The 26,774-nt window shown below is 46.8% G+C and overlaps 1 protein-coding gene across 2 annotated transcripts in view; it reads left to right on the top strand.

Annotated features, from left to right (window-relative positions):
• Positions 1-26,774, top strand: part of ZNF536 (zinc finger protein 536) — a gene marked incomplete at both ends in the record, with an annotated part of 236,623 nt that overhangs the window by 74,465 nt on the left and 135,384 nt on the right. The window contains 3 exons of one of the 2 annotated variants that reach the window (XM_079723260.1): positions 4,531-4,683; positions 17,868-19,433; positions 25,614-25,672. In XM_079723260.1, the coding sequence (XP_079579386.1) occupies positions 4,531-4,683; positions 17,868-19,433; positions 25,614-25,672 (1,778 nt within the window). Of the gene's footprint in view, positions 1-4,530; positions 4,684-17,867; positions 19,437-25,613; positions 25,673-26,774 lie in introns of those variants that run through there. The other variant, XM_079723259.1, reaches the window with a different exon arrangement.

The raw sequence follows: 26,774 nt of genomic DNA on the forward strand, positions 1-26,774 counted from the left end.
AGCTATGGAACCTCACTCCTACCCTCCCTCTGTGAATTCTCAGGGAAGGTAATGAACCTTAATGTCACCTTGGCCTAGGCCAACCTTGCTATACACTCAGAGGCTTAGAAGCAGCAAATGGAAATGTAGGAGGCATGGTTTCTGACCTTGAGATGACAAAATTAGGAAGGTCAGTTGTCTGATGTCCCCCACCCCCAAATAATATATCTTTTTTTAACTGAAGTATAGTTGAAGTACAATATTATATAAGTTATATATATTATATATAAGGTGTACAGTATAGTGATTCACAATTTTTAAAGATTATGCTCCATTTATAGCGATTATAAAATATTGGCTCTATTCCCCGTGTTGTACAATATATCCTTGTAGCTTATTTTATACCTAATACTTTATACCTCTTAGTTCCCTACCCCTATATTGTCCCTCCCTCTTCCCCTCCCCACTGGTAACCACTGATTTGTTCTTTATATCTGCGAGTCTGTTTCTTTTTCTTTTATATTCAGTAGTTTGTTGTATTTTTTAGATTCCGCATGTAAGTGATAACATACAGTATTTGTCTTTCTCTGTCTGACTTATTTCACTTAGCATAATACCCTCCATCCATGTTGTTGCAAATGGCAAAATTTCATTCTTTTTTATGGCTGAGCAGTATTCCATTATATATATATACGTGTGTGTGTGTCACATCTTCTTTATCCATTCATCTGCTGATAGACACTTAGGTTGCTTCCATATCTTGGCAATTGTAAACAATGCTGCTATGAACATTGGGGTGCATGTATCTTTTTCAATTAGTGTTTTTGTTTCTTTTGGATATATACCCAGGAATGCAATTGCTGGGTCATACAGTAGTTCTATTTTTAGTTTTTTGAGAGACCTCCTAAATTCTTGAAACAAAACTTGAAATGATTGGCTCCATGTCCTCTTTTTTATCTAACCACTCTCAGCTTGTAGGAACAGGAGAAAGCTTGCAGAGTTTTTGATACCTAGTACAATTCACCTGTTCTAGGCTGAAACTTGGGAAGGGTTGCATGTATAGTCTGTGTTCCTCTGGAATATTATTTGCTGCCACCATATATAAGACATCCGTTCCTGAAGAATAGATCCCATATTATTTAGTGGGGTCAAGAAAAGAAACAGGGGTCCCAGGAGTTATTTCTCAGCCCTTTCCCCATCCTATGAGTGCCAGAGCACACCCAGGCTGAGGCTGTGTTGCCTGTAGCCGGATGCCCCAACTCTCAGGGACACCCCAGCCTCTAGGAGCTGGCAGCGCTCCTTTCACAGAGAAGCAGGAGGAACAGCCAGTGGGTCTGAGGCCGACCTCTGTTCACACGCCCACCTTCAGCGTACTCAACACATTTAGAGAAAGTGTCTGATCAGAGGGAAGAGATACTGCAGATTTTAGGAAAAGGAAACTTTTTTTAAAAGCTCATACCAATCCAAAAACGGCCTGACAAAGGATCACAGGTGTCATTTTTATAATGCTTCTTCCTTTCTGTCATGTGTTTCCTGGAAGGGCTGGGGAAGGGCTGGTCTGTCCATGAGCAGGACCCGTGGGTCTTCCCTGGCCAGCTGTGTGTGGCCACAGGCAGAGCCTCGGGACTCCATCTGGGGAACCTTGCAGAAGGACAACTGCTAGTGCTTTTACACTCTGGGCGGGTAGAGAAGGAATCGGAGAGCAGCCTCGTCTTCCCCTCTGAGTGAGCCCCTTGAGTTCTCAGCGGGGCTGGGCTCGGTTTAGCGCACTTGTTCCTCGATACCCATCCAGGTGTAGGCAGGGACCCACACACAGGCCCTGTGAGTGTGCGGCTCAGTGGGCCTTCCTCTGCCATCACCGACTGACTGTACTTGGCTTTCAGCCTCTCCGGACACTTCCTGGGACCACCCACAATTCCCCTTCATCGTCGCTCAAGTTTGTTTTTCTAGTTGGATTAGGCTATGAGTAAACGCCGTAAGCCTTCTGGCCCTCCAAAAAAAAAGAAACAAAACAAAACAAAAACAAAAAAAACATTCTGTGTAAAGTGAAAATTAGACTCTTAAATCTGCAAAGAAAGCTGTTTATCTTACAAATTCATTCTTTTTATTGGACCACACATATCCAAGATAGAAAGATAAAAGGAAAACAGATACAGGCCATTGCTTAGAGTGACATAGTGAGACGCAGCTCATCCTCACCTTCTGTAAAGCCGGCGGGAGCGCAGGACAGCAGCCTTATCTGTCTATTTATCTATATCGTGCCCTGGGCCAGAGCTCACCAAAAGCTGCAGTGGAAGTATGTTCCCCACAGTCTCTATTCTCTTCTGTTGGACAGCCCTGCCTTGGACTGCTCCCCAGGGGCTCCGACGGAGGAGGATCTGGGGAAGGTGCTCAGCTGCAGACCGTGGCACACGAGGACGGGCAGGGATGCAACATCAAAAGCCCACACCTGCCTGCTCCTGTCCTGAAGTCAACACTTAGCTCTGCTCATCATTCAAATGGACAGCTCATGGCCTCCTAACTTAAATAGGATGTCTTAACCCTGTTGCAGGGAGCACTTGGGCGGAATTTTAATCAGGCTCGTTGTTATTTTAAGCTGACCTCATGATCCCACAAAAGGAATGAGTGATGCTAGGAGGGCAAATGCAACAGGTTTGGGGTTGGTGTGGCTTGGGGGTGGTGGAGGGAGACGGGTAAGAGATGGCCTCTCAGCTGTTTATAACTAGGATGCGGTTGACTTGGAATTGGCATCTGGCATCTGGCCATTGTTCTCCTGGACTGTTGGCAAACTGGCTCTTTAAGGCAGAGGTGGTGGCAGCCCTGGTGGACTTGACCTGCGGGCAGGGACTTCCTGCTAGGACTGCATGTGGGACATTTGTTTGCCGTGACCTGGCAACACTCTCTTGTGCCTGTTTTCCCTTAGCAGCAGCCCAATAGCCATCTTTGGTAGTCTCTCCACAGTCACGTGGACACCCACAAAGCTAGTGCTAGGTCGAGTGAGTTCTAGATGTGGATGAACTGAGTCCCCCTCCCTGTGTAAAATTATGAGGAAAAAACAAAAGCTGGGCAGTTAGACCTTTTGAACAGCTCTTCCAAGGATGGTTAGAAGAGTTGTGGAGAATAGGATTAAAAGTGAGCCTTCAAGGAAAATTTCTAGGGTGATGATGCCATTGTGCACAGTCCAAATTCAGAGAGGATGCTCGAAGCCAAAGGGTTTCCACGGTTGCGCTGAGCAAACATCCAAATAAGAATTAAGTGCGTCTGCCTTCATCTTGTTCATGGCCTATAAGTCTGTCCCTTTTGGCTGTGAGCAGAGAACACCAGGAACGGATGTTGAAGAATAAAAGCAATTTGCATTTTCCATTGCTTGGAAGGTACACATCTTGGTTTTTTTTGCTCTCTGCAGAACTCACAGGTCTGCTTATTATCCCAGAAGGTCCCCCTGTTCCCAGGAGGCCTAGAGTGTGGGCCGGAAGCTGCGGCCAGGACCCTGCCAGCCTCGGGAGCTTGGGTTATGTGCCAGGTGGTAGCCTCCAGCCCTGCGGGGAGGCCAGAGGAGAAGGCTTGCCTGCCTCCCCTTCTCGAGATGCAGAGTCCCAGCTCCCGCCCTGCTCTCCTGATGTCACCTCTTTGACAATGTGATGTCAGGCCTCGGGTGTTGCAATAACATATCCTCCAACCACTAGATATTTTCACAGTTTTATTTACTATTATGTCCCATCCTTTCTGTGCAGAAGGCAGCCGTATGTGAATTTTATTCCATTTTCTAATGGTTTGGGTTACATAACAAATAACAGCAGGAAGGAAAATGTGTATTGATACTTTACAGAGGAAGTTCTCAGGTCACTGCACAAAGATTTAACTGCAGTGCTCTAAGTTTATGGGAATTTTGCAGCTGAGTTTCTGCACATGACTTTGAATATGTCACTATATGTTTATCATGGGCTAATTGTGGAACCGCATTTCCATACTTTTTCTTCTCCCTTTCATGAGATTACACCAGCCAGCGATGGAGGCAAAACTCTACAAGGAAGAAATGATCAGTTTGGGATAATTTTCTTTCCTGTCCCAAAATAGCTGTACGTCTGCATGTCTTGGGGACTCAGCCGAGACACTTTTTTTTTTCATTTGTTGCCTGATATAATGCAAATGTGATTTTGATCCTATAGCAAACTCTCCAGCTAGTCCATATTATAAATTAATCAGACTCAACAACCACCAACATTTTTAAACTTTTGAAAAAAAAATGTTTAATAGGAGCTAAGCAAAAGAAGAAATCAAACCAGCTGCTGACACAGCTGTTTCTTTTCTTGTTTAATTCAGTTCAATATAAAGGTACCATATGCTGCTTAAAATGACAATAGGAAAGATGAAATAATTTAAGAGAATAACAAGAAAATACGTGAATTGTCAGCATTCTGTCAGATTTAAAGAATGAAATAGACAGGTGTAGTATTGACATGTTTAGCCTTGTGTGGTGTTGGCAGTTTTGGTGCGAACAACTTCTGACATGTGCTGAAGTGATGTGAGAACGTCTCTCCTCCATTGCAGACATTGGCGAGGAGGCTGGGAGATCTGCCGGCGTCCAGCAGCCCACACTGCTTCGCGACAGGAGCCTGGGCTCGGCCATGAAGGACTGCCCGTACTGTGGGAAAACCTTCCGGACATCCCATCACCTAAAGGTCCACCTGAGGATACACACAGGTGAGGGATCCGGGTGCACAGCTCGGAAGAGGAGGCCCAGGGCTGCCATGCTCCTGTCCTAGGTCTACCCTCTGTGGGCCTATCCGTGCACCATTGTGTGGGTCTGAACCGACCCTAACAACCCAGTTCTTTACTCCATACTCACCCTCCTGAATGACACATGGACATGTGGACATGGATCTCCCATGGTCCAGGCCTGGGATGATGATGCTTTGTCCGAGGCCCTGTGACATTTTGCTGATGGCATCCTTCTGCTGCACTGAAGTAGCACCTCCCACATCCTCACATGGACCAGGGGTTTTTCAGGTGCAGATGATGAGACCCCAGCTCAAACTCTAAATATACAAGGGCATGTAGGAGGTCTTTGAAGGCAGGCTGGCTTCTGGCCCAGCTGGGGTTACGTGCCCACACCTGGGACTGGATAGATGGAGAGGAGGATGGGTGGCTCTCCACTGGGTCTCCTCAAAAGAAAACTCGAGATGCTCTTAACCAAGCCACTGGACCACTGTGGTCATTTCCCCTGTTACGGTGTTGTCTGAGCCCCTCGAGGTGAGGGCTTCTCTTGGTCTCTCTGTCTTGTCTCTCGGTCATGGTTCTTGTGAGCTTTTCTGCTAGTTGTTTGCACATTGCCAATACAAAAAAAATCTCTCTGACATACGGACACCTCCATTTTCTTTGATTTTTCTCCTGACACTTTATCTATTGGAGTGTGAGCTGCTTCAGAGGATAGACAAAGATGCCATCTATTTTCAAAAATAACTGTGGTCTGTTTCCCAAGGAATCAATAAAGCTTAGGGTTGTGAAGGATATTTAGTGTGTACAGGCCTCATGTGCAGCACGTGGTTAAAGACAAGGAGCCCTCACCTGGGCCCTCACCTGTGCCTGCAAATCTCCCTGACACCCAGAGGAGCCCTGAGGACAGGTGGCAGTGGAATGGGCTGCTGTCTTTATTCTCAGCCTGGGTGAAGTTGGGCATCACCACTGTCCCTCCCTGTCCTGGAGCACTTCTCTCATGGGGTCACCCCAGGGCAAAGAGGGGTCTCCTAAAATTACGCGCCAAGCCTGCTCACTCTCCAGGGTCCATGGGACCCGACCCATCTTGCCATCTTCACCCTTATCATCACCCTGCGACCCCATTGCCTTCTTCCTGCTCCTCCAACGCAGAGTGCTTCTGCCGCAGGACCTCTGCACCTACTGCCCCCTCCACCTGGAATGTTCTTCCTCCAGGTGGTCACTGGGGGCTTAGCTTCACGTGATCTCTTCAGAGAGACTGCGTGACTACCCTGCCTGAAATATCCCTCATGCCCCTGCTTTATTTTCTCCATAGACTTAACGCCTTCTGAAATTATCTTGTTCAGTTCAGTTGTTCATTTCCTTCTGTGTTGTCTGTTTTCCACCAAGTAGAACGTGAAGGTGTAATATTATCCATCTATTTAATTGCTGTAGAACCCCGGGGCCTACAAGAGCACCTTGCAGTAAAATGCAGCTTACAGGGGGCATGGTAGATTTATTTGAGAGGTTGAATGACAGAACAAATAAGTGAGTGACCCCACTCCTGCAATGCCTGCCCTGTGACGGGTAGCACAGAGGGGACAAGTGCAGTGGGGAACATGGACCCTTCCCTAGGGAACCTGTGGTCCTTTGGGAAAGGCACCCTGCACACGTGTGCTGGTCAGAAGCCACAGCATGGCAGCCAGGCTGCAGGTGCTAGATTCCTGGTTATGGATGGAAGACCCTTCCGCAGGAGCTTCATGAGGAGTCCCTGAGTTCCTGCCTCAGGGCCTTTGCACTTCTCTGTAAGATAGGTCACCGGCTTGCGCCCTCACCTTCAGAGTTTGGCACCAATGTCCCCTTCTCAGTAAGCTCTTCCCAGTGATGGGGCTCAAGGCGAGGCAGCTCAGCTTTCTCAGATCATGGTGATGTCCACTTTCCTCCCCAGGTTGGAGCTGGGTCCCCTAGTGTTGTGGTGGTTGGGAGGGACCCACAGACCATCAGGACATGGGAGACAGTCCACCAGGGCACCCACGGTCTCACTGCCTACAGGAGTGTGGAGACCTGGCCAGGCGGGTGCTGTGGTACTGCCCTTTCATGTGATGTGGATACAGGCTCCTGGGCCAGGTTTCTCAGGTGCGTGATGGCTCACAACAAGTGAGGCTGGCCCTGCCGGGGAGTGTGGGTCTGGAAGGAGAGGGCCAGTGCCTCCCAACCAGGAGCTCTGCCGACCCTGGGGGCCCCCACCCCCATCAGCTTGCCTGTGGTTCGAGTGGAAACGCCACAGAATATTCTTGGTAAATTAGGACTGAAGCTGGCAGAAAGAAGTCTTGCTGAACCTGGGTAGAAACAAATGGATACTGTTTTTAGAAGTTTTAAAGCTTGAGAAAGATTATGTTTTTCCAAATTTCTGCTTTTTTTGCGTCACAAAGTTCTGAAGTTTGTGATCAATAGTCTTTGGAGACACAGAGAGAAGCAAGACAGGGCCACGGACAGAGGCATTCCAGAAACTTCCCAGAATAAGGGTGAAAATGAAAGAAGCCATGGAAACATCACACCACCAGCCCTCCTCGGAAACAGAATTTGCAGTGTTTAAAAGGCAGAATGGTAACCAGATAAAGATCAATTTCCTTTTATCAAAGAACAAAGAAGTTGGAAAATGCTTACACTTGTGCTTCTGAACAGAACAGAAAGTGTTACACGTTATAAATCACCAAAGTAAAACATCCATTATGACAATATAAAGTGTAGATTACGAGTGTAATTCAAAATCAAAATCAAGTGGTTTGTTAATGAATGAGTTAATAGGGGCCCCAGTTGTGGAGATGTCCTGTACTGCCTTCCCCTTTCTCTTTGCGGTTTTATATTTCCAAGTGACATGGCCAGAGGACAGCAGTCTCCAAAATAGAAGAGTTGTTTGCCAAGATGCCATCTTTTGAAGTTTTTCTATCATGGACCCATACGAGCACATTAAAAATCCAATGTGTAATAAATATATTTTAATTGGTCAGGATATGAGGTGGAACATTCTGTGTCTTTCTGTCCTACCCCACCTCTATGGGAAGTTTTGATTGTATAGCATCAACTCTGATAAAAGCGCTTTCCTTTTTTAACTCCACTACATTAACTCAATTACTGCTTTTCTTCTCCCAACACCTGTTTATTAGAGAGGTTCTGAGCAGATGCACCAGTCAGGTTGCTTTGAACACCTGTGGGCCGGGCAGAGCCTGCAGGGAGCAAGAACGTTTCTGTTGTCCCCCAAGCTCCAGCCAGATCCATGCGTGATGGAGGGGAGGCACCCAGAGTACCCTCACATCCTAGGGGCTGCCCCTCTCCGGCTCCTGCAGGGCAGACGTTGATTGCTACCTACCCAGGGAAGGCTGAACTTCTCTTCTGTTTGAAAGTTGGGCTGATTAGGACCCAATCACTGGACGTGTGCGATTTGTCTTCTAGAGTACGCTGCCGGTGATTGGAATTCAGAGCCAGTCAGTAAGGAGACTATGTCAGTTAGGGTTCTCCAAGGAAACAGTGTACGTGTGTGTGCATGTGTGTGTGTGTGTATACACATCTATGTACATATACATATATACATATCTATATACATATACATACATATCTATATACATATATATACATCTATATATACATATATACATATCTATATACATATACATATATAGACACATCAATATACATATATACATCTATACACATCTATAAATATACATATATATACAAATATATATATCTATACATATATATACACATCTGTATACATATACATATGTACACATCAATATATATATATACATAGAGAGAGAGACAGAGAGAAAGAGAGAGGTCTTTATTATAAGGAATTGGCTCACTTGATTATGGAGGCTGAGAAGTCCCATGATCTGCAGCTGGTCAGCTGGAGGCCCCAGAGAGTGGATGGTATAAGTTCCAGTCTGAGTCCAAAGGCCTGGGAAGCAGGAAGGCTGATGGTATAAGTCCCAGTCTGAGATGGAGTCCCAGCTCAAAGAGAGAGCTCCCTTACTCAGATTTGTTCTATTCAAGGCTTCCACGGATTGGATGAGGCCCACCCACACTGGGGAGGGCAATCTGCTTTCTCAGTGTACTATTCAAATGTTACTCTCTTCCAGGAACACCCTCACAGACAAATCCAGAATAGTGTTTGACCAAATATCTGGGCAACCCTTGGCCCTGTCAAGCTGATGCATAAAATTAACCATCTCAGAGATGCATCAGCAAACACTTAGTCATACCATGCAACAGGAGGCAGGGATGCCCCCAGGTTGCCCCTGACCGAGGCCAGCCAATCCTTTCTTTATTGGCTGCCTGCAAAGGTACTCCATCCGTTCAGGTACTACATCCATTCCAGGTACTACCTTGGAGATACTCTGAAGGGTCCAGTGTGTCTGTTTTGTGCAGGAGGTAGGCAGGCACTGATCAGTTCCTGAAAGGCTGGAGGGGTGTGCATTCCCAACAAGCCCCAGGAGGGTGTAACACCCCATGTGATGACCCACCCGTGTGTCAGGTTTCCCAGGGGGTGCCTGTTGTCTCAGGAATGACCATTTTAGAGAAATATAATAAGCAACCTCACTCATGAAAACTTGGAGGCACTAAAGTTCAGAGACTAATTAAAAATAAATCTCATTAGTTTTTTTCCCCTCTCAAACTATGCTAGTGGTTTATTAATCTGGTTTTGATTTGCTGCATGTGTTGATCTGGCCCTGAGTTGGGCACCTCTTTATGGACTAGATTTGTAAAGGGAAGCCAGCAGTGGCTCTCCGGGGGTCTCAGGGTGGGCTGAGGGGCATGCCCAGCACTGCCCACCCTTCTGGGTGCTGCCTCAGTGATATAGCGGCTGAGCGCTGGCCAGGTGGGATGCACGGGGTGCCCTCCTTGGCTCTCACCTGCATTCTTGGCACCAGACCCGAGGCTCCTCTGTCCTGATGGAGCCAAAAGGGACTGTGGAGGTGAGAAGACTTCTCTCCTGCAGCCCCTCCAAAGGGTTGTGTGCCCTCCCTGTGGGGAAGGCGCAGCCTGGGAGTTTTCTTGCCTCATGACTGAAGCTGTCTACACAGCATGACAGCAACTGGCTGCCCACAGAAAAATTCAGCCAACAAGGGTAGTATAACAACAACAATGACAGTAACTGTAGCCACCACTTTCTGTGCACTCACGTGTGCAAACACTGCTTGCTGCTTGTGGATTATTATTATTCGCCCCTTAATCCTCACAGCACTTTGGAGACCAGGTTCCAACTCCCCCCTTATCCCGCCCCGTTCCCTTTGCAAGGGGAGGGAACTGAGCCTCAGAGATGTGAAGCTACCCACCCAGAGTTGCCCAGCATTGATTACAGGTCATAATCCAGATCTGCCTAATTTAGAATTCCATTCTATTAACCACTGCACTGTATTGCTATTTTTACTTTTCTGGGTGAATTTTTGGCTTGTTTTAGGGAATTAATGCAACATTTCTTTGACAGTGTGTGTCCACACCCTAACCAGCTGGAGGAAAGGAAGTGACTTGTACCCACAAGGTGTGTTGACGCAGCCTCCCAGCGATTTAAAAGGGAAGTACTGTGCACCCTGGCTCCTCCTGCTCCCTAACTCAGACTGGCCTGAGGCCTCCTTGACCCGCTTGCCTCCATTTCCCACCAGCCCAATGAGCTTAGGGAGGTGGTGGGGCAAGGAAAGGGCCACTGTGGCTGGTGGAGGCTCCCTGACCCCTGGCATGGAAAGTGGGGTGGAATTAGATGCTGGCATAGTGGAGATGATAAACTCCTGATGCCTTTTTGGAAACTGCCTTTCAACCAAGCAGCGACTGGTCTGTGGATGTGGGTGGAAATGAAAATTCAGCTGGCCTAACCTAGGTGCCTTAAGCCTGATGCACACACAGCTTACCTTTGATGCTTTTGCATCTCCACTTCTGGCGAGGTAACCAGGCTGTTTCGACATTTATAAAAGCACATTGAATAAATGTTCAGAAAAGGATTGGTTAAAATGGGCTCTCTTCCCATTTCCTTTTCTAAAAGGAGAGCATTGAGTTATTCTTAGTGGGGGACAGATACCTGCGTAATGATGAGAAAACAAAAAGACCCATTTGCCCGAAAGGAGACGATTCCTTTTTTTCTTTTTGTTTTGAATTAAAATTCTGTCACTTTTCTAAGATGAACTAAAAGCCCATTTCCTTCTTCTACAGTCCCCCATCCTTGCTTTTCCTGCCTTAATGACATCCCAAACTTTTGTTGAAAATAATTGATTGAATTTAAATTTCCTTAAAAGTTTAAGAGGTAATGTTACAGTATAAATTTCCTACCAAACACTAAGTAGGGAAATATCCATTAGTGAAATTAACTACAGTTTCTAGGTAGCTAACAATGTACCGTATACAGTAGGGCATGGCTAATGAACACTGCAGTGGGTGATATTTCATTATACAAATTAATGCTCACATTTTAATGGGAAAGTCACATAATGAATCTCGGCTTCAGTGACAGCAATTAGAGACACAGATTGTCCCCTTCTGGACAAGGCACTGTTTAGCAATAAGCAGCTGTGTGAAAAGTCTTCAGGTTTACAATATATATATGCTTTGGGGGAATTAGTGTACAATTTATATTAATGTACTGAAGCTTCTCTGCAAAGGCACCACCATATTTATCTCTCCTGGTATTAACTAAGTAAAGACATGTAGAAAGACTAAATAAATATCAAATAGAGGATGCAAATACAGGAAAATATTAGGTTACCCAACTTAAAAGTGAAAACACTTTTGGGGTTTTAACACACACACACGAGAAAGTTAGAAACATGAAGCCCTTCTTAAAAGCTTGATAAAGGGATTTCCAACGAGAATAAAATGAATCCCCCTGTTATTTTTGGAGAAGCACTATAGGGAACTTGCTCTGAATAGTTCCAGAATAACTCCCCAGAACAGTGAGGTTTCCTTGAATATCAAGTGCAAAGTGAGGCTCAAAATGATGAAAGACATGACCATGTAAAAATAGGTACAATGAACTAATTAAACCACTTGGTCATATATTTCTTAAAATTTATGATACAACGACTTGGAGAAGTTATCAATGATATTCCAGAATTGAATATACATCTTATGCCATGTGTCAGTGGGTAGCTGGTTTAATGTAAGATGGTTCCAATAATTTCATTAGACCATGGAATGATGAACTGATGATTTTTTTAATTTATTACGCCTTTTCTAGCAAAACTCTCTTCTCTAGAAATGCATTGTTTGGGCCCACTTCTTGTTCCTTTAAAATATTGTGAGAAGTTTCCCCACAGAAACCTACTTTGTCCTTCCCTGCTTCCTTCGGTAGGTGAATGACTCATCCCTGGTCATCCTTTTCCCAGACACAAGTTTCGTAGACCAGACCTGGTCTGCAGAATAGGGTCTTTGGCCCTCTCTGCGTTTGAAAAAGTTTTTAAGTACATGCCAATATTTTAAAACTGGGATATTGCATGTAGAAATCTGGAAGCAAGGCTTTCCTTAGATAGAGGTCCTTGTGTCCACTGCTGGTGGCATTGGGTGGCGGTGGCCCTCCAGGAGAGGTGGGTGGCCCCCACCCCGCTGTTTCGCACACTCCTATCATCTGCTCAGCTCTGAAAGCATCTGAGTGTATGGCTCCTGCAACAGGCAGATGCAAAGACCTTGAATGCGAACATCGTGGAGGTGACCAGAGGGCTCATGGCACCCTGGAAAGCCTTGGGCAGTCTGTCCGATTCCCCCCAGTAGATTTGGACTCATTTATGGGTCTGAGTGGGCAGTCATTCAACTGGACAGAGCTGCTGGCAGGGTCTGAGGTTGTCTGGGCCACGGGGCCGCACAGAACGTCTTTCCGAGTCTCAGGCGGAGCCCTGCCCGGGGCGGGGGAGCGGGCTGGGTGGGATGACGCTGACTAAGAAGCAGCTCTTAGCACAGGACTCGGCGTTTGTCAGTCGACGAAACCGAAGAGCAGACCTTGACCGTACCTCAGAGCCCACTGAATGTGCTGACAGGTTTTTCCCACCCAGTCCAGGCCACTGTTGTGAGACGTTTGCCTCCTGAGAGCTCTGAAATGTGCCCTTCAGGGAGGCTGCTTGGGAAACAGCTGGACTGTTTCCAGTGAAACGAGAGCCTTGGGTGGCCAGGCTTCCCCAGGGGGATGTGCTCACCCCTGGGTCTGCCCACCAGAAACGCACCCCAGCCGGGGCTAGTGGTGGTCTCAAAAGCATTTCCTTGTACCCTTCGTAGTGATGAAGCCCAGGAAAGGCTTCAAGGCAGAGGACAATAGTGGTTATCCAAATCATTTAGGGGTTATAAAGAAAATAAAATCAGGTTTTTGTTCATTTTTAAAACGAAACATCCAAAGCGGGTGGGTTTATCCCATGCAGCTCACTCTGGAGCATTTCTCTGGGGAATTGGGTGGTAGGGGGGCAGTCACCCAAATAAAGTCTCTCAGGAACTTGGAGGTGGAGCTACGTGGAGAAACCACTGCGAGGGCTGTTCCAGGGTGTGTGCACGGGCGGTGCACAGAAGGCTTTCTAGAGCCTGTGCAGTCAAAATAATCCTTGAGGACTCTCGTTAAGTGGCCCCGAATTTACCAAGGCCTGGATCCTTGGAGGCTTAGATGCTAAGAATGAACCATTCTTGTTTCTCAGATGTGGCCTCTTTTCCCTGGAACAGTGGTGGTCAAGGCCTGTTTTGAACTTTAAAAGAACAGTGGGTCAAGTGAAGAGATCCTCTCCTGCACTGTGTGATGTGTATGTGATGTGTGGTGTGTGTTTGTGATGTGTGGTGTGTGTTTTTGATGTGTGGTGTGTGTGTGTGTATGTGATGTGTGGTGTGTATGTGTGTGTGTATGTGATGTGTGGTGTGTGTGTGGTGTGTATGTGATGTGTGGTGTGTGTGGTGTGTATGTGATGTGTGGGGTGTGTGTGTGATCTGTGGTGTGTGTTTCTGATTTGTGGGCTGTGTTTGTGATGTGTGGTGTGTGTGTGTGTGTGTGTATGTGATGTGTGGTGTGTGTGTGTGTGTGATGTGTGTGTGATGTGTGGTGTGTGTGGTGTGTGTGTGTGTGTGTGTGTGATGTGTGTGTGTGGTGTGTATGTGATGTGTGGGGTGTGTGTGTATCTGATGTGTGTGTGTGGTGTGTATGTGATGTGTGGTGTGTGTGATGTGTGTGTGGTGTGTGTGGTATGTATGTAATGTGTGGTGTGTGTGGTTGTGTGTGTGATGTGTAGTGTGTGTGATGTGTGGTGTGTGTGCGGTATGTATGTAATGTGTGGTGTGTGTGATGTGTGGTTTTGCATGTATGTGTGTGATGTGTGGTGTGTGTGTGTGGTGAGTATGTGATGTGTGGTGTGTGTGTGATGTGTGTGATGTGTGGTGTGTGTGTGTGGCGTGTGGTGTTTGTGTGTATGTGTTGTGTGGTGTGTATGTGTGGTGTGTGTGTGATGTGTGTGATGTGTGGTGTGTGTGTGTGGCGTGTGGTGTTTGTGTGTATGTGTTGTGTGGTGTGTATGTGTGGTGTGTATGTGATGTGTAGTGTGTGTGATTGTGTGCATGGTATGTATGTGATGTGTGGTGTGTGTGATGTGTGGTTGTGTGTGTATGTGTGTGATGTGTGTGTGTGGTGAGTATGTGATGTGTGGTGTGTGTGTGATGTGTGTGTGTGGTGTGTGTGTGTGATGTGTGGTGTGTGTGTGTGGTGAGTATGTGATGTGTGGTGTGTGCGTGATGTGTGTGTGTGGTGTTATGTGATGTGTAGTGTGTGTGATGTGAGGTGTGTGTGTGTGGTGTGTGTGTGTGGTGTGTGGTGTGTGTGTGGTGTGTATGTGATGTGTAGTGTGTGTGATGTGAGGTGTGTGTGTGTGGTGCGTGTGTGTGGTGTGTGTGGTTTGTATGTGATGTGTAGTGTGTGTGATGTGTAGTTTGTGTGATGTGTGGTGTGTGTGGTGTGTATGTGAAGTGTAGTGTGTGTGGTGTGCGTTGTGTGGTTGTGCGTGTGTATGTGTGTGATGTGTGGTGTGTGTGTGTGTGTTTGTAATGTATGTTGTGTGTGTGTATGATGTGTGGTGTGTGTGAGTGTATGTGTGTGTGGTATGTGTGTGTGTGCCTCTTTCTTTAATGATCATATGATATGTCTCCTCTCAAAGCCATGAGAGCAGGGGCCTTGTCTCTGTGGTTCTTCACTCAATTCCCAGCACCAAGAACAGTACTTGGGGGGTAGGGGCTGCTCATTCAATAGAGACTGTGTGAACGAATCCATGTGTTTCCGGGTGTGCGGGTACATACATGTATGGACACGTATGCCTCTGGCATCATTCAGGAGACTTTGTTTAGCCCTTAACATGACTTTTAGAGTTGACCTGATGCCATAGAGAACATGTGCTCCGACTTGCCACATTATAGGTCGGGGAAGCAAAGGTCCCAAGATAGGACTGCCCAGTGGAGCAAAAATAACACAGGTTCTCTGTCCCCAGTCCAGACTCTCCAAATGCCTCCTGGGGTCCAGAGGTCCAGATTAGCTTCCCTGGTACACGACCTAAGTGTACTCTTTTAGGTATCGACCTAAAAGAGTACTTCCCAGGGAGGCTCTATGTAGTGGTTCTGCACCCAGGCACCACAGAGGGTCACGTGGGGGCCTTTGAAAGACCCCAGAGCCCAGTCTGTCCCGGGAACTCAGAATTTCTGGAGGTGGAAGTGGGACCAGGTATCAGCACTTTTGAAAGCTCCCCAAGCTGTTCCACTTTGGTTTTTCAAAATGTACTGTTTACAGTTTTAGCATCAGAATCATCAGGGGCACTTACTAGAAGCACCCACTTCTGGACCCACCCCAGACCCAGGGAATCAGAACTGCTCTGCCTTAGGTCCCAGAACTGGTGTTTTATACTCTCCTGGGGATTCAATGCTCAGTACAGTCTGACAACCACTGCTCCAGTGAGCATTTCAAGTGTGTGTCCCTTGGAAATCTACGCACATCTTCCGAGCGTCCCTGCAGTCAGCCAAGAAAGGCAGTCCCCACTCCACCCAGGCCTGGAGGGAAGGTCTACATTTTCTCTCTGCAGCTCCTGCTGATGGATGCCCATGCATGCTCTACAAACCCTTTGCCAGATGCACTTAATCGTTTCCAGGTGCACTTTTGAAATGCAACCCGAGTCTCATCCAGTACCTGTAGGCACCTCTGCCAACTCTCACTGCAGGGCCCTCCCCCCGGGTTTACAGCAACCCGTGGGCCAGGATCTTGAGATCCTCATCAGGATCTCCTACCACAAGCCCCGCAGACACCCCCTCAGCTTCAGGGGCTGCCTCTTCTCCAACTGGCACTGGACTTCTAGGTCAGCCCAGAAGTACCCCGTCCACAATGCCCATCCCACTGAGGGTGTCCCCTAGTCTCCAGTGAGATGTCCAAATAGCAGTGGCTGAAGTGAATCCAAGCCTAACAAGGGGATTGACTTCAAGAAGTGGGAAATGGTGCCTGAAGCCATTTGTACCTTTACATCAAAGGGGAGTGAGCCTTCCTCTAGATCCATGTCATTGGTCTAGAGACAACGTGACCTTTGCATTCAGAGAAAGAGATTCCCAGCTGGGAATCTGATGTGTCCAGAGAAAACCTTCAGCTGCTGGTAGGAGGGAAAGAGGAGCACATAGCCACCATTTGATGAGGCAGGCATAGCTTCTCCCAGGCTGGAGCGCACAGTCTGGAGGTGACCTGGAGTCCTCTGCTCAGAACCTGGGCTGGTGGTCCTCTTATTTACAAAATGCATGCATCCCCCCCGCCCCACCCCCAACAAGTGCCTTACCCCCAAATGGCCTATGCCTGGAGAACTGGGAGTCACGGCATCAGCTGAGACTAGACACAGTAAAATGTCTCCAGAATACACCATTCACCCATGACTTGCTGTGGCTTTTAGATCAGTGCGTTTTACAATAGAATAGAGGAAGCGGTGGGGGATGCTTGAATTTCCTCGGAGAATTATTTGTGGATATTGACAGGGAGTTGTTGTGAACAAGCTCCTGGGAACTCTAACAGTCCCATTCCTTCCAGAGAGCTTTTCGATTCCAAAGTCCAGAGGAGACCCTGGATTGCGAACAAATTATTGGAATATATTTAAATCCGCATTTGTTTACCCTCCCCTCTTCCTCTCTCCTACAACGCAGGCAGGTCTAAGTTGTATGTTATGGTATCTTTCCCATAGTGAAAAGAACAATAGAAGTTGTGTGTTGGATTTAAATAAATATTTAATTCATGAAAATGATCTTATATGTTTTAAAACAGTCTTTAAAGCTATTTTTATTCTCTAGAAAGTGCTTATTATCGGTAAATTACACATTTTACTACCAGAGCATTAGGTTTGCCATTAGTACAAATTTAAGGCACTACAAAGACCAGTAGATAATGTTAATTTCAAATACAGAAACTAAATATATTTTGTGCCTTTTTATTACTCATTTTCTTTTAAGTTTTATTGACTGCTTTTTATCTTAACTATATGTCTTTACATGCTGCAATCATAATGCACTGTAATGGTATTAATATTTTATAGAATCAGTATTTATAGTTCTTTATTTAGAAACAATGCAGTAGGTCTGCGGATATCTGAGCCCGTCTGGAATGGTGCCCTCCAAATAATGATAAATTACTTGTGCAGTATGCCATTTGCTAATTATATCCATGATTTACTGCAGAGCAAGACTTAAATCATTCATTTCAGTCTTGCGTAACAGTGCCATAAAATTTTTAGGTTTAAAAATGGTTTCCATGTGTATAATTTAAACAAATTTTAGAGCTATTGTATACACAAAATATTGCAACCACCCATTTGTTACATACTTTGTCTTTTTAAACTTCTACTTTTAATGATCACTGTGGTTGAAATTATTATGCTTAATTTTCATAATCATAGCTTTTAAATCTACAGCCGTTTTCACATGTTAGATAAAGAAAAAGATAGCTAATTGTGTGTAGATAGTATGTCATTCCTGAATAGTCCCAAATGGTACAAAATCATTAAAAAAGCTTAAGAGTACGAATTATTCTTCTATTAAAAAACAGTTGTTCTCTAACTAATTATTAGTTTGAGCTGCTTTGTTTCCAAGAACAAATGTTGATCCTTCTAGCCTTGTTCAGCACACCAAAATGAGATTAATACTTTTTTTTTCTTTCTCCTTATACCAAAATCTTGCAGGTGAGAAACCCTACAAATGTCCCCACTGTGATTATGCCGGCACCCAATCAGCCTCCTTAAAATACCACCTAGAGCGGCACCACCGGGAGCGGCAGAACGGAGCCGGGCCACTGTCTGGGCAGCCCCTGAACCAAGACCACAGGGACGAGCTGTCCAACAAAGCTGCTTTGTTTATCAGGCCAGACATCCTGAGGGGCGCCTTTAAGGGTCTCCCCGGAATCGACTTCAGAGGTGGCCCTGCGTCTCAGCAGTGGACATCAGGGGTGTTCTCATCTGGAGATCACTCAGGGCAGGCCACTGGCTTGTCTTCTGAGGCTCCTTCAGACACTCTGAAAGGTACCGACCTTCCTTCCAAAAGCACCCACTTCTCTGAAATCGGGAGAGCTTATCAAAGTATCGTGAACAACGGTGTGAATTTCCAAGGGTCCTTGCAAGCGTTCATGGACAGCTTTGTCCTAAGCTCCTTGAAGAAGGAGAAGGACATGAAGGACAAAGCCCTCTCTGACCCTCCTTCCATGAAGGTCCACGGGGCAGACGGCGGCGAGGAGAAGGCGGGCGGCAAGGCGGCCCCCAGGAAGTCTGAGAAGTCTCAGTACGAGCCCCTGGACTTGTCCGTGCGGCCGGACGCCACCTCCCTCCCAGGCTCCTCGGTGACTGTACAAGACAGCATCGCGTGGCATGGCTGCTTGTTTTGTGCTTTCACGACGTCCTCTATGGAGCTGATGGCCCTTCATCTCCAGGCCAACCACCTGGGCAAATCAAAACGCAAAGATAGCGCCGTTGGGGTGACGGTCAATTGCAAAGACCAAGCCCGGGAGGCCAGTAAAGTGGCCTTGTTGCCCTCGGTACAATCAAGCAAAGAGATGGCGCTTTCCAACATGATGGGGCCTCTAGACTCGGCTTCTGAAAAGATGGCCCAAGGACAGGTCAAAGAGACTCTGGGGGAACAGAAGGGTGGCCCGTGGCCCGGCCACGTGGACCCCACGTTCTGTAACTTCCCGTCAGACTTCTACAAGCAGTTCGGTGTTTACCCAGGTCTGCTGGGCTCGGGGGCCTCCAGTTCCTGCCCCAACAGGGAGCCCGACGGGAAGGCCCACTTGGAAGATGATGCCCCGATCCTGATCCCTGAAACCACAAATAAGAGCACTACTGACGACCTCTCGGACATCGCCTCCTCAGAGGACATGGACTCCTCCAAAGGAGAAAACAACGAGGAAGAGGATATCGACACGGAGCCGGAGGTGATGAGCAAGCCGCCTGCCCTGAGCAAGGACGGGGGCAGCGACGGTGGGGATGGCCTGCTGCCCGCAGGCGCCCCACAGCCCATCCAGGGACTGGTCTGCCCTCTACCCCAGGCATCGGAGAAGCAGTGGCACAGCCCGGGCCTTCTTCCAGCCCAGGACCCCGTGGCGAGCCTGCCCAAGCCAGAGCGGGGGCCCCAGGGCCTGGAGAAGCCGATGAACGTGCTGTCGGTCCTCAGGGCCTACAGCGCCGATGGCTTAGCAGCCTTTAACGGACTTGCAAGTAGCACAGCAAATTCTGGATGTATCAAGAGGCCAGACTTGTGTGGTAAGTTTTAGAATCCTCTTCCTTTAGTTCATTTCCCAAAACATCAGTGCTGATTTGTGCATTTTTAAAAAATGGGGTAGACTTATCCATGAGCAGATTTTGAACTACACATAAAAAGTACCCCGGCTATGCTGTATATGCAATATAGACAATCATGAGAGTCAACTTCATTTAGAAGTGTTGGACCTCGTACTTTTGTGTTTCAGTTTGCATCATTGTGATCTGAAATGCCTATACGGAAGGCACGGAAAAGGGGGAGGGGTCTCACAGTGTGCACTACTCCTGTTTTTAACCCATAACTTGAGGGGGAAAGGAAAAATTTCTAAAAACAAAAAGAGAAAGAGACATGGTAACTTGCAAACTTTTCAGTCTTTTCAACTTATGCATAAGATGCCTAAAGACAATCCCTTACTGCTTTGCTAAGCCAAATCTGCTTTCTGAAACTTTTCTTTATAATGACTTGAGGATACTAAAATCATATCACACTAACCACAATGTAGAAATAAAATGACCCTCTCTCCAAACAGGGAGATAGTTTGGGGTGTTTGTGATTCATCTTCAGACATACCAAATGGCAGTTACTGTGACTTTGGCCTTCTATTATTGCCTTCTGTCTGTCTGTTTCTTCACCTGTTGTTCGAACAAGAATGTACATTATGAAGTCCCTGGTTAGCAGGGTTGTGATCCTGTGTGTCTTGGATTTATGCCTGCCTGATCTCGTTAGCAAACTGGCACTTCTTTACCTCCTTAAAGAATATGGTTACTCCAAAGTAATTCCAGATCTTAAAAAGTAATGCTAGATTTGAAGCCTAGAACTGCATCAAATCAATGTTGGCTTGGGCAGGGAGGATCAAAGTCATTCTCTTGTCACCCAGATATTCTTATTCGAAAGCCTTTCTCCGAATCGAAGCTCAGTATGTTATTCCCAGCCCCAAATATCCTCACTAGAGACAAATGACCACGGTACCTTTCCATCTGTAATCTATGAATGAATTTCTGTGACTTTACTTCACTTGTTGAAAAAAGGAAAGAAATAAGGAAGGAAGCAAAGAAGGGAGGAAGGAAAGGAGAGAGGAAGGAAGGAAAATGGATGGAAGGGAGTAGTATTTAACTTCTGAATCCTGACATTCCTTTTAGCACAGAGTGGGATTCAGCAAGCTGGACTCAGTTCATAATTTAAACTGATGTATTTCTTTTTCCCTCTCCTTCCCTAATTCACTAAGAACTGGATCAAGCAGTCAGAAATATTTTTTGAATTGTCAAAAATCACTAAATGGATTTCTGACAGCTCAAAAAAATATTGACAATTCCTTATGCTGAATGATTCATAAGGCCCCACTAACCAGCACCCCCAGATCTATTTTTAGCCACATACAATTCATTACTTTTGAAGCTGTTAAAAACAATATTTAAAAGAAAGAGAAAAGAGTTTTATGTCAGTCCAATTTTTTTTTGCTCTGTTTTTTTATTGTTGTTTTTAAGTTTGTGATTGGAGTGCTTTCTTTTTTATTGTTGTTTGGGTTTTTTTTTTTTAAGTCTATTTTCAGTTCTTTCAAATACCTACGTAGGACCCATAGTTCCTGCCAGGAATCCATGCATCAGAAAAGATCAAAACCCGGCATGTTTATAAGCTCATTATTATTGAAATGAGCTCATATTACCCCTATTAATTTTCTCATCGTCCTATCAATGCCGAAGGAAGGCTGCCCGCCTTTGAGGAAGCGTGCCCACTTGTGTCCTTTTGCACCAGGCGAGGGTGGAAGGGAAGGCAGCACCAGGAAGCCCTTTCCTCCGAGCTGCAGCTCTTAGGCCCTTTTACACCCTCCCAGAATAGCAGCTCACCACACTTCCCTGACATTTCCAGGGTACGTGCAAAAAAACTTGCTTAGTCAACCTTTCAGCCATTGGGCGAAAGAGCCTGAGATGTAAGTCGTGGCCTCTCTCCCAAAAGGGGAGTGAAGACCCTCAGGCCAGCCAGGCTCCAAGGCGCCTGGTCACTTCCCAGCGGACGGTCCAGGTCCCACTGATCCACCTTGAACTCATGGTGAGATGCCAAAACTAACTCTGGCCAAAAAATGCCTATTTTTAGAGTGCACAAGTTCTGCATTTCATTTATCCTAATTTCTTCTGCATCCTCCCTCTTGCTTTAGCTTGGGAGCAGGCGAGGAAGGCCCTTCTCTGGCCTTTGTGTTTGCTTGGTTGGGGTGGAAGCCCTGTCCTTTTGCCTCCAGGATGGCCTGACTCTGTCCAGTTCTCATTCCCCCTTCCCATACCTGGCCCACCATCATCAAAATCCTCTTCTTGTTTTCTTATTGGCTGCTGTGACCCAGGAGGGCCAGGCATATTCATCCTTCCTAAGAGTTGATATCTGTGAGGAAAACTTAAACCCACTGAGCTACAAAGGGGGCATTTGAGGACATTTTTTCTTACTGCCTAGTTTACTGCCTTTCTAGCATTGCAAAAAGCACAAGCGATAGTTGAAAACTTCAAACTCCCATTGGCTTGACTTTGCCAGGGTGGAAATGATATTGGCACAAGGAATCAAATATTCCTAATGTTTATTCCCTCCTCTCTGCTCCACTCAGAGTAGATATGGATTTCCAAACCGGCCCACCAGCTTAATAGCTGGTTTCCTCAAGAAGCTGGGCTTTGCCTAACCAAAGAATTATTCTGATAGTTCTCAACTTAAGAGAGTTTGGGGTCTGATTTTATCTGGTTAGTAAACCCAAATCCCCACTTTGACGCCCTTAGAAACAGGCTTGTGGGAGGAGCTAATGTCTGTCTGTTTCTGTTCTCATGAGTGTAGAAGTGTTAGAAGAAGCATCAGTAACGATATTGTTCAAATCACATAGACCACCCCCCGCCTCCCCCCCACTAGAGCTCAGTGGCTCTGCTGACACATGCCGGTAAGTGGAGAAGGTGGCTTCTAACCCTAAGTCTGTGCGTGATCTTCATGCTATAGGCTCTACTTCTGGATGCTTCCTTAATTCTGCATGCCTGCTTTCTGACTTTTAAAACTCTGGTCTTTCATTCCTTGGTGTCATGGACCTGGGGTCCTGGACAATGTGCACTGTCCACTGCTAGGCAACCCAGCCAGCCGGGTGGGGGAGGTATGTAGCATGTGCCAACGTTGAGAGCTTGAGCATGAATTTTCAAAAGATCAGAGGCACGCTACAGATGATTCCGAGGAGGAGGTTGAGCCATCTTGGATTAAGCTGAAGGACATGCACTGTTGCTTCTAGAGTGAGTCAGTTCCCACTCTAGGCCTGATCTCGTTACAAGAAATCCTGCTCCAATCGAAGTCCCCATTTCGTGAGGTGGTTTCCAGACTCCAGGCATGGCCTACCTTTCTTTTTTCTGTTGAAGAGCATAATGTACAAGGGCACTCCCGGCCGTTGGAGAACTCGGATGTGCCCTCGGTGTTTTGGGAATGGGTTTGACCTTGGTTTTGTAATGGGACAAGATCCACGTGAGTATTTAATAAGGGGGGCAAGGGCAGACCAGGGCAGCGTCACATCCACTGACAAGACAAGGCAGACAGCCCCTTTGTCCAGCCTGAGAAATCTGACGAACTATTGGGACAGCCAGTAGCTCGGAGATCTGAGAGTGCTCTGGTGGGCCCTAGTCAGCACAGAGGCTGGGCTGCACAGCACCTGGGGGGCTGGCTGCATGGCCCAGGTACAGAGCCTGCTTCACTCCAGAGTTTGTGGATTTAGAAAGCAACCCTTACTTTTGCTTTTGAACCTGAGACAGATGTCTGGGAGCCAGCGTCTATTGAGTCTTGCAAGCAGTTTGCTCTGTGTTCTTTGGTGAGCCCAGGGGTAGGGTTGATGGGGAAGAACTAAAATCAAATGAAGGGAACATGAGTGAGAAGAGTGCAACCCTCTTACTCTTCGAAGCTCTGCTCTGGAGTTACCGCCACTCAGGGAAGCCCGGCTGAGTGAGGAGAATCTATCAGCTTGTCTATTGTGGGCATGAGGCCCTTGTGTCGAGGCTGCCAGACCAAGTGACCCACCAGAGTGGGGAGGAAGCCAGTGAGAAGGCAGGGTCATTACCAGCAATAGCCCCAGTATTCCCAGTTGGGGGGAAACTGGCTTCCCTGACCCAAGTTATGCCTGCGACCCTGGATTCTCTCATAGCAATGAGAAAATTAGGACTCCCTTCCTGAAAAAAAAAGATGGGGTCCACTTAAACCTCTGTACCTCATGTGTTCTAAAATGTGTGATGAAATGAACCAGGGTAAGGAAGCTGAACTCTTTTAACAGGTGACTCTGACCTCCAGAAACCTTGTTGATTTCTCAGCATAGGCAGTCTGAAAATATTCACGGGTGGGCAACTGTTTTCTTAGAAGGCCAGAGAGCCCTTAGGCTTGCAGGCCCTGTGGTCTCTGCTGGGCAGCACAAAGCAGACAATAAGCAATAAGGAAGCAAATGGGCATGGCTGCGTTCCAATAAACTTCATTTACTAACACAGACAGTGGGCTAGAATTGGCCCACAGATCCAAGTTTGCTGGCCCCTGCTCTAGTATAAAGAAGGTTGTGTTGCTGTGGTCATCCTAGAGAAGACATGTGAAAGCCGTCCTCTGCTACCCCACTGGCCAGTGAGATGATGCAGGCAGGACCCAGGCCAGCAGCTACAATGTTCCATCTATTGCCATTTAATGCCAGAGATCTGAGAGATGTTCCAGAAAGAGAGAGAGAGAGAGAGAGGACTTGTAGACCCAGGTGGCCCAGAGTAGCTATTTCTGGAAGGTCACATCTCTACCTATGCATCAGAGACTTCCAGGGCTCTGAAAGGCTGCCCCCCATCATGGCCAATGCAGGCAGAGGAGGAAGACACAGGAGCTCTTTCTTGGCTCTGAGGTGAGCTTGATGGACAGAAGTGTGAGGATAAAAAGAGGCAATGGATGTATAAGAGCTTGGATAAATGGTTCTCAGTTGAGCTGGTATTTTCTGGAAGGGGTGAACATCCGCATGAGGCTATCACAAGGAGATGATGTCACTGCCCAAATGTCTTTTGGTTGCAGTCATCCCTTTAGCACTGAGCAGGCACAAATCTTCCTTTCCATCAAGGTTATGGAGACACATCTTATTTCCTTGGGTCTGCCTTGCCAAGTCATTGATAGCTATTTCTTGGTATGTGGGAACATTAGCTTAGAAGACAGTTCTGGCAATTTTGTGTTGACATTTCATTGCCATGTTCTCACCGTTTCAGTTTCTACCCAATTCTTCTCCTGTTAGAAGGCAAGTGCTTTGGAGTAGGAAATAAGTCCTGCCTCCTCAGTCTTTGGCCAATAAATGGCTAAGGTCTGTGGTCAGTTAGGGATTTCCAAGGGAGCCGTGGTGGAATATATGAAAACACTGTGAGCACTGCATGTGTGTGTATGAAGACACCAGAGCATAGGCTGCTGGTGCACAGCCTATGACAGTTGGTACATTTTTGTGGATGATCTTAAGTTCTAAGGTGTGGTCCTGAAGCCAGCAGGTTCTAATGGAGCAAGGAGGTTAAATTAGTTAAATGGCAGAGGAAGAGAACCACAAAATCCAAATTTGCCAAGCAGACAGGCGCCCGGGCTCAGCCAACACATGTGAATGCAGTGAGCCTAGGAGGCCCAGGGAATCTCTGTTGTAAGATCTTCTCTCTAGAGCTGCCACGCTTTATTTAAAGCCAAATGAGCAATCATCCTCCTCTTCCTCTTCTTCATGAGATGACTCTCCTGTGTGCTGGCTTGCAGAGACTGTGGATAAAGCACAACTTTTGCACTCGCTTTCTTTGCCCGATTTTATCATTTTATCATGATTTCCATAGTCCAGCCTGCTCCCAGTAACAGTGTGTGTGTCCAGGGCCTGATGTCAGGCCTCAGTAGGGAGGACCACTTGGCTTGTCCTGAAGTCCAAGGGCAGATCCTTTCAATTAATGCAAATCACCACCCCTCCTGCCTGCTCTGCCCAGGCTGGCTGCCTCACAGCTGGCTGCAGGGCCTTTCCCTTTAACTCTGGTGGGACAAAGCACAGGTGCTGTCCCCCGGGGTCTCCCACACAGAAGCCAGCACCCTTGCCCTCATCCAGAGGCTCCCCGTGTGCACCATGCTGACGAAGGGCATCCTCTTCGGATGGCAGCCCTCTCCAGACTCTCTCGGCATTCTATTCCTCCCCCGCTTCCCTCTTTTTAAGTTACATGGGAATGCCACTGACATGATGTCGTTTGCACTGCAGGATGACAGAACTGTTGTGTGAATACCATTGTATTTGCCAAATGGTCCACTCGTCATTTCAGAACAAACAAATGGATGGTGTCTGTAAGTCGGCAAACACTGGTGACATTTAGCCCTGTTTATGTTCCTTTCCTTTTGCTGCATATTTTTGGCTCCAAAAGCTACCGTCTGAATCAACAGTGCCTCCAAAGCAGGAGAAAAGTCTGGTAGCTTTCATTTTGGTTGCCGTGTCCATGTTCTCTTTGGATCGCGTGATACCTACTGCCCAGGATCAAGCCTGAGGTGGGAGAAGAGGCCAACCAAGCTCTTTGGTTTAAAACATATATACAATGTTTTTCCTCCCTAACGGTGACTTCAAATTGGGAGGGAGGAAGAGAATGCTGAGAGAAGAGAGTGTTGTCAGAACGGACACCCACATCCCTGGGGAAATGCAAACTCTCCAGGCAGGGCCAGCCACCGCCATATGCAACAGGAGCACTGTGACCCCCATGGCTGTCTTGAGCTGTGTGGGGGTACTCTGGACTTAAGTTCTGGGGTCTACCTTCTTAGGCTACTGAATCAAAGTGATGGTTGGCACGGGCAGCCATCTAGCTGCCACATGTGCCACGGAGCACATCTTAACTGCTGAAGGAATCAGGATCTTTGTTTTTGATTTTCAGATGCTATGTGCCAAGCCCAGGTTTCCAATAAGTAGGCATCTTCTCCTATTACTTAGCGCTGATCAACAGCACCTCTACATCTAATTGCCAACCTGCTCTAATCACATGGGCTCTTCTTGCTTTAGCCAGAGACAGAAGGACCAAATTTTATAAATATTGCTTTATTGTCATTATCCCATTAAACAATTAGGGAATGTGGCCCTGCCCTTGCTTTCAAATGCCTCTAGCCCACGTGGTTTCTGGATTGTTTAATGAATCTGCACATTTTCTTGCAGGTAAGTGACACCCCCTGTTCTAGTCGGTCTAGCTGGACTTGCCCTTGTCTGTTCGTGCTCCTCGGTGGCTATCTGCAGCTTGTTAATCGTGTAAAGTCAAGAGAAGAATGTATACACATATGTGTGTTGAATAAATAATTACTATTGGCATAGGTATGTGTATACACATGGCACACCAACCTACGGTATA

The sequence above is a fragment of the Hyperoodon ampullatus genome (assembly GCF_949752795.1).
Source record: "Hyperoodon ampullatus genome assembly, chromosome: 18".
Classification (NCBI taxonomy): Eukaryota; Metazoa; Chordata; class Mammalia; order Artiodactyla; family Ziphiidae; genus Hyperoodon; species Hyperoodon ampullatus.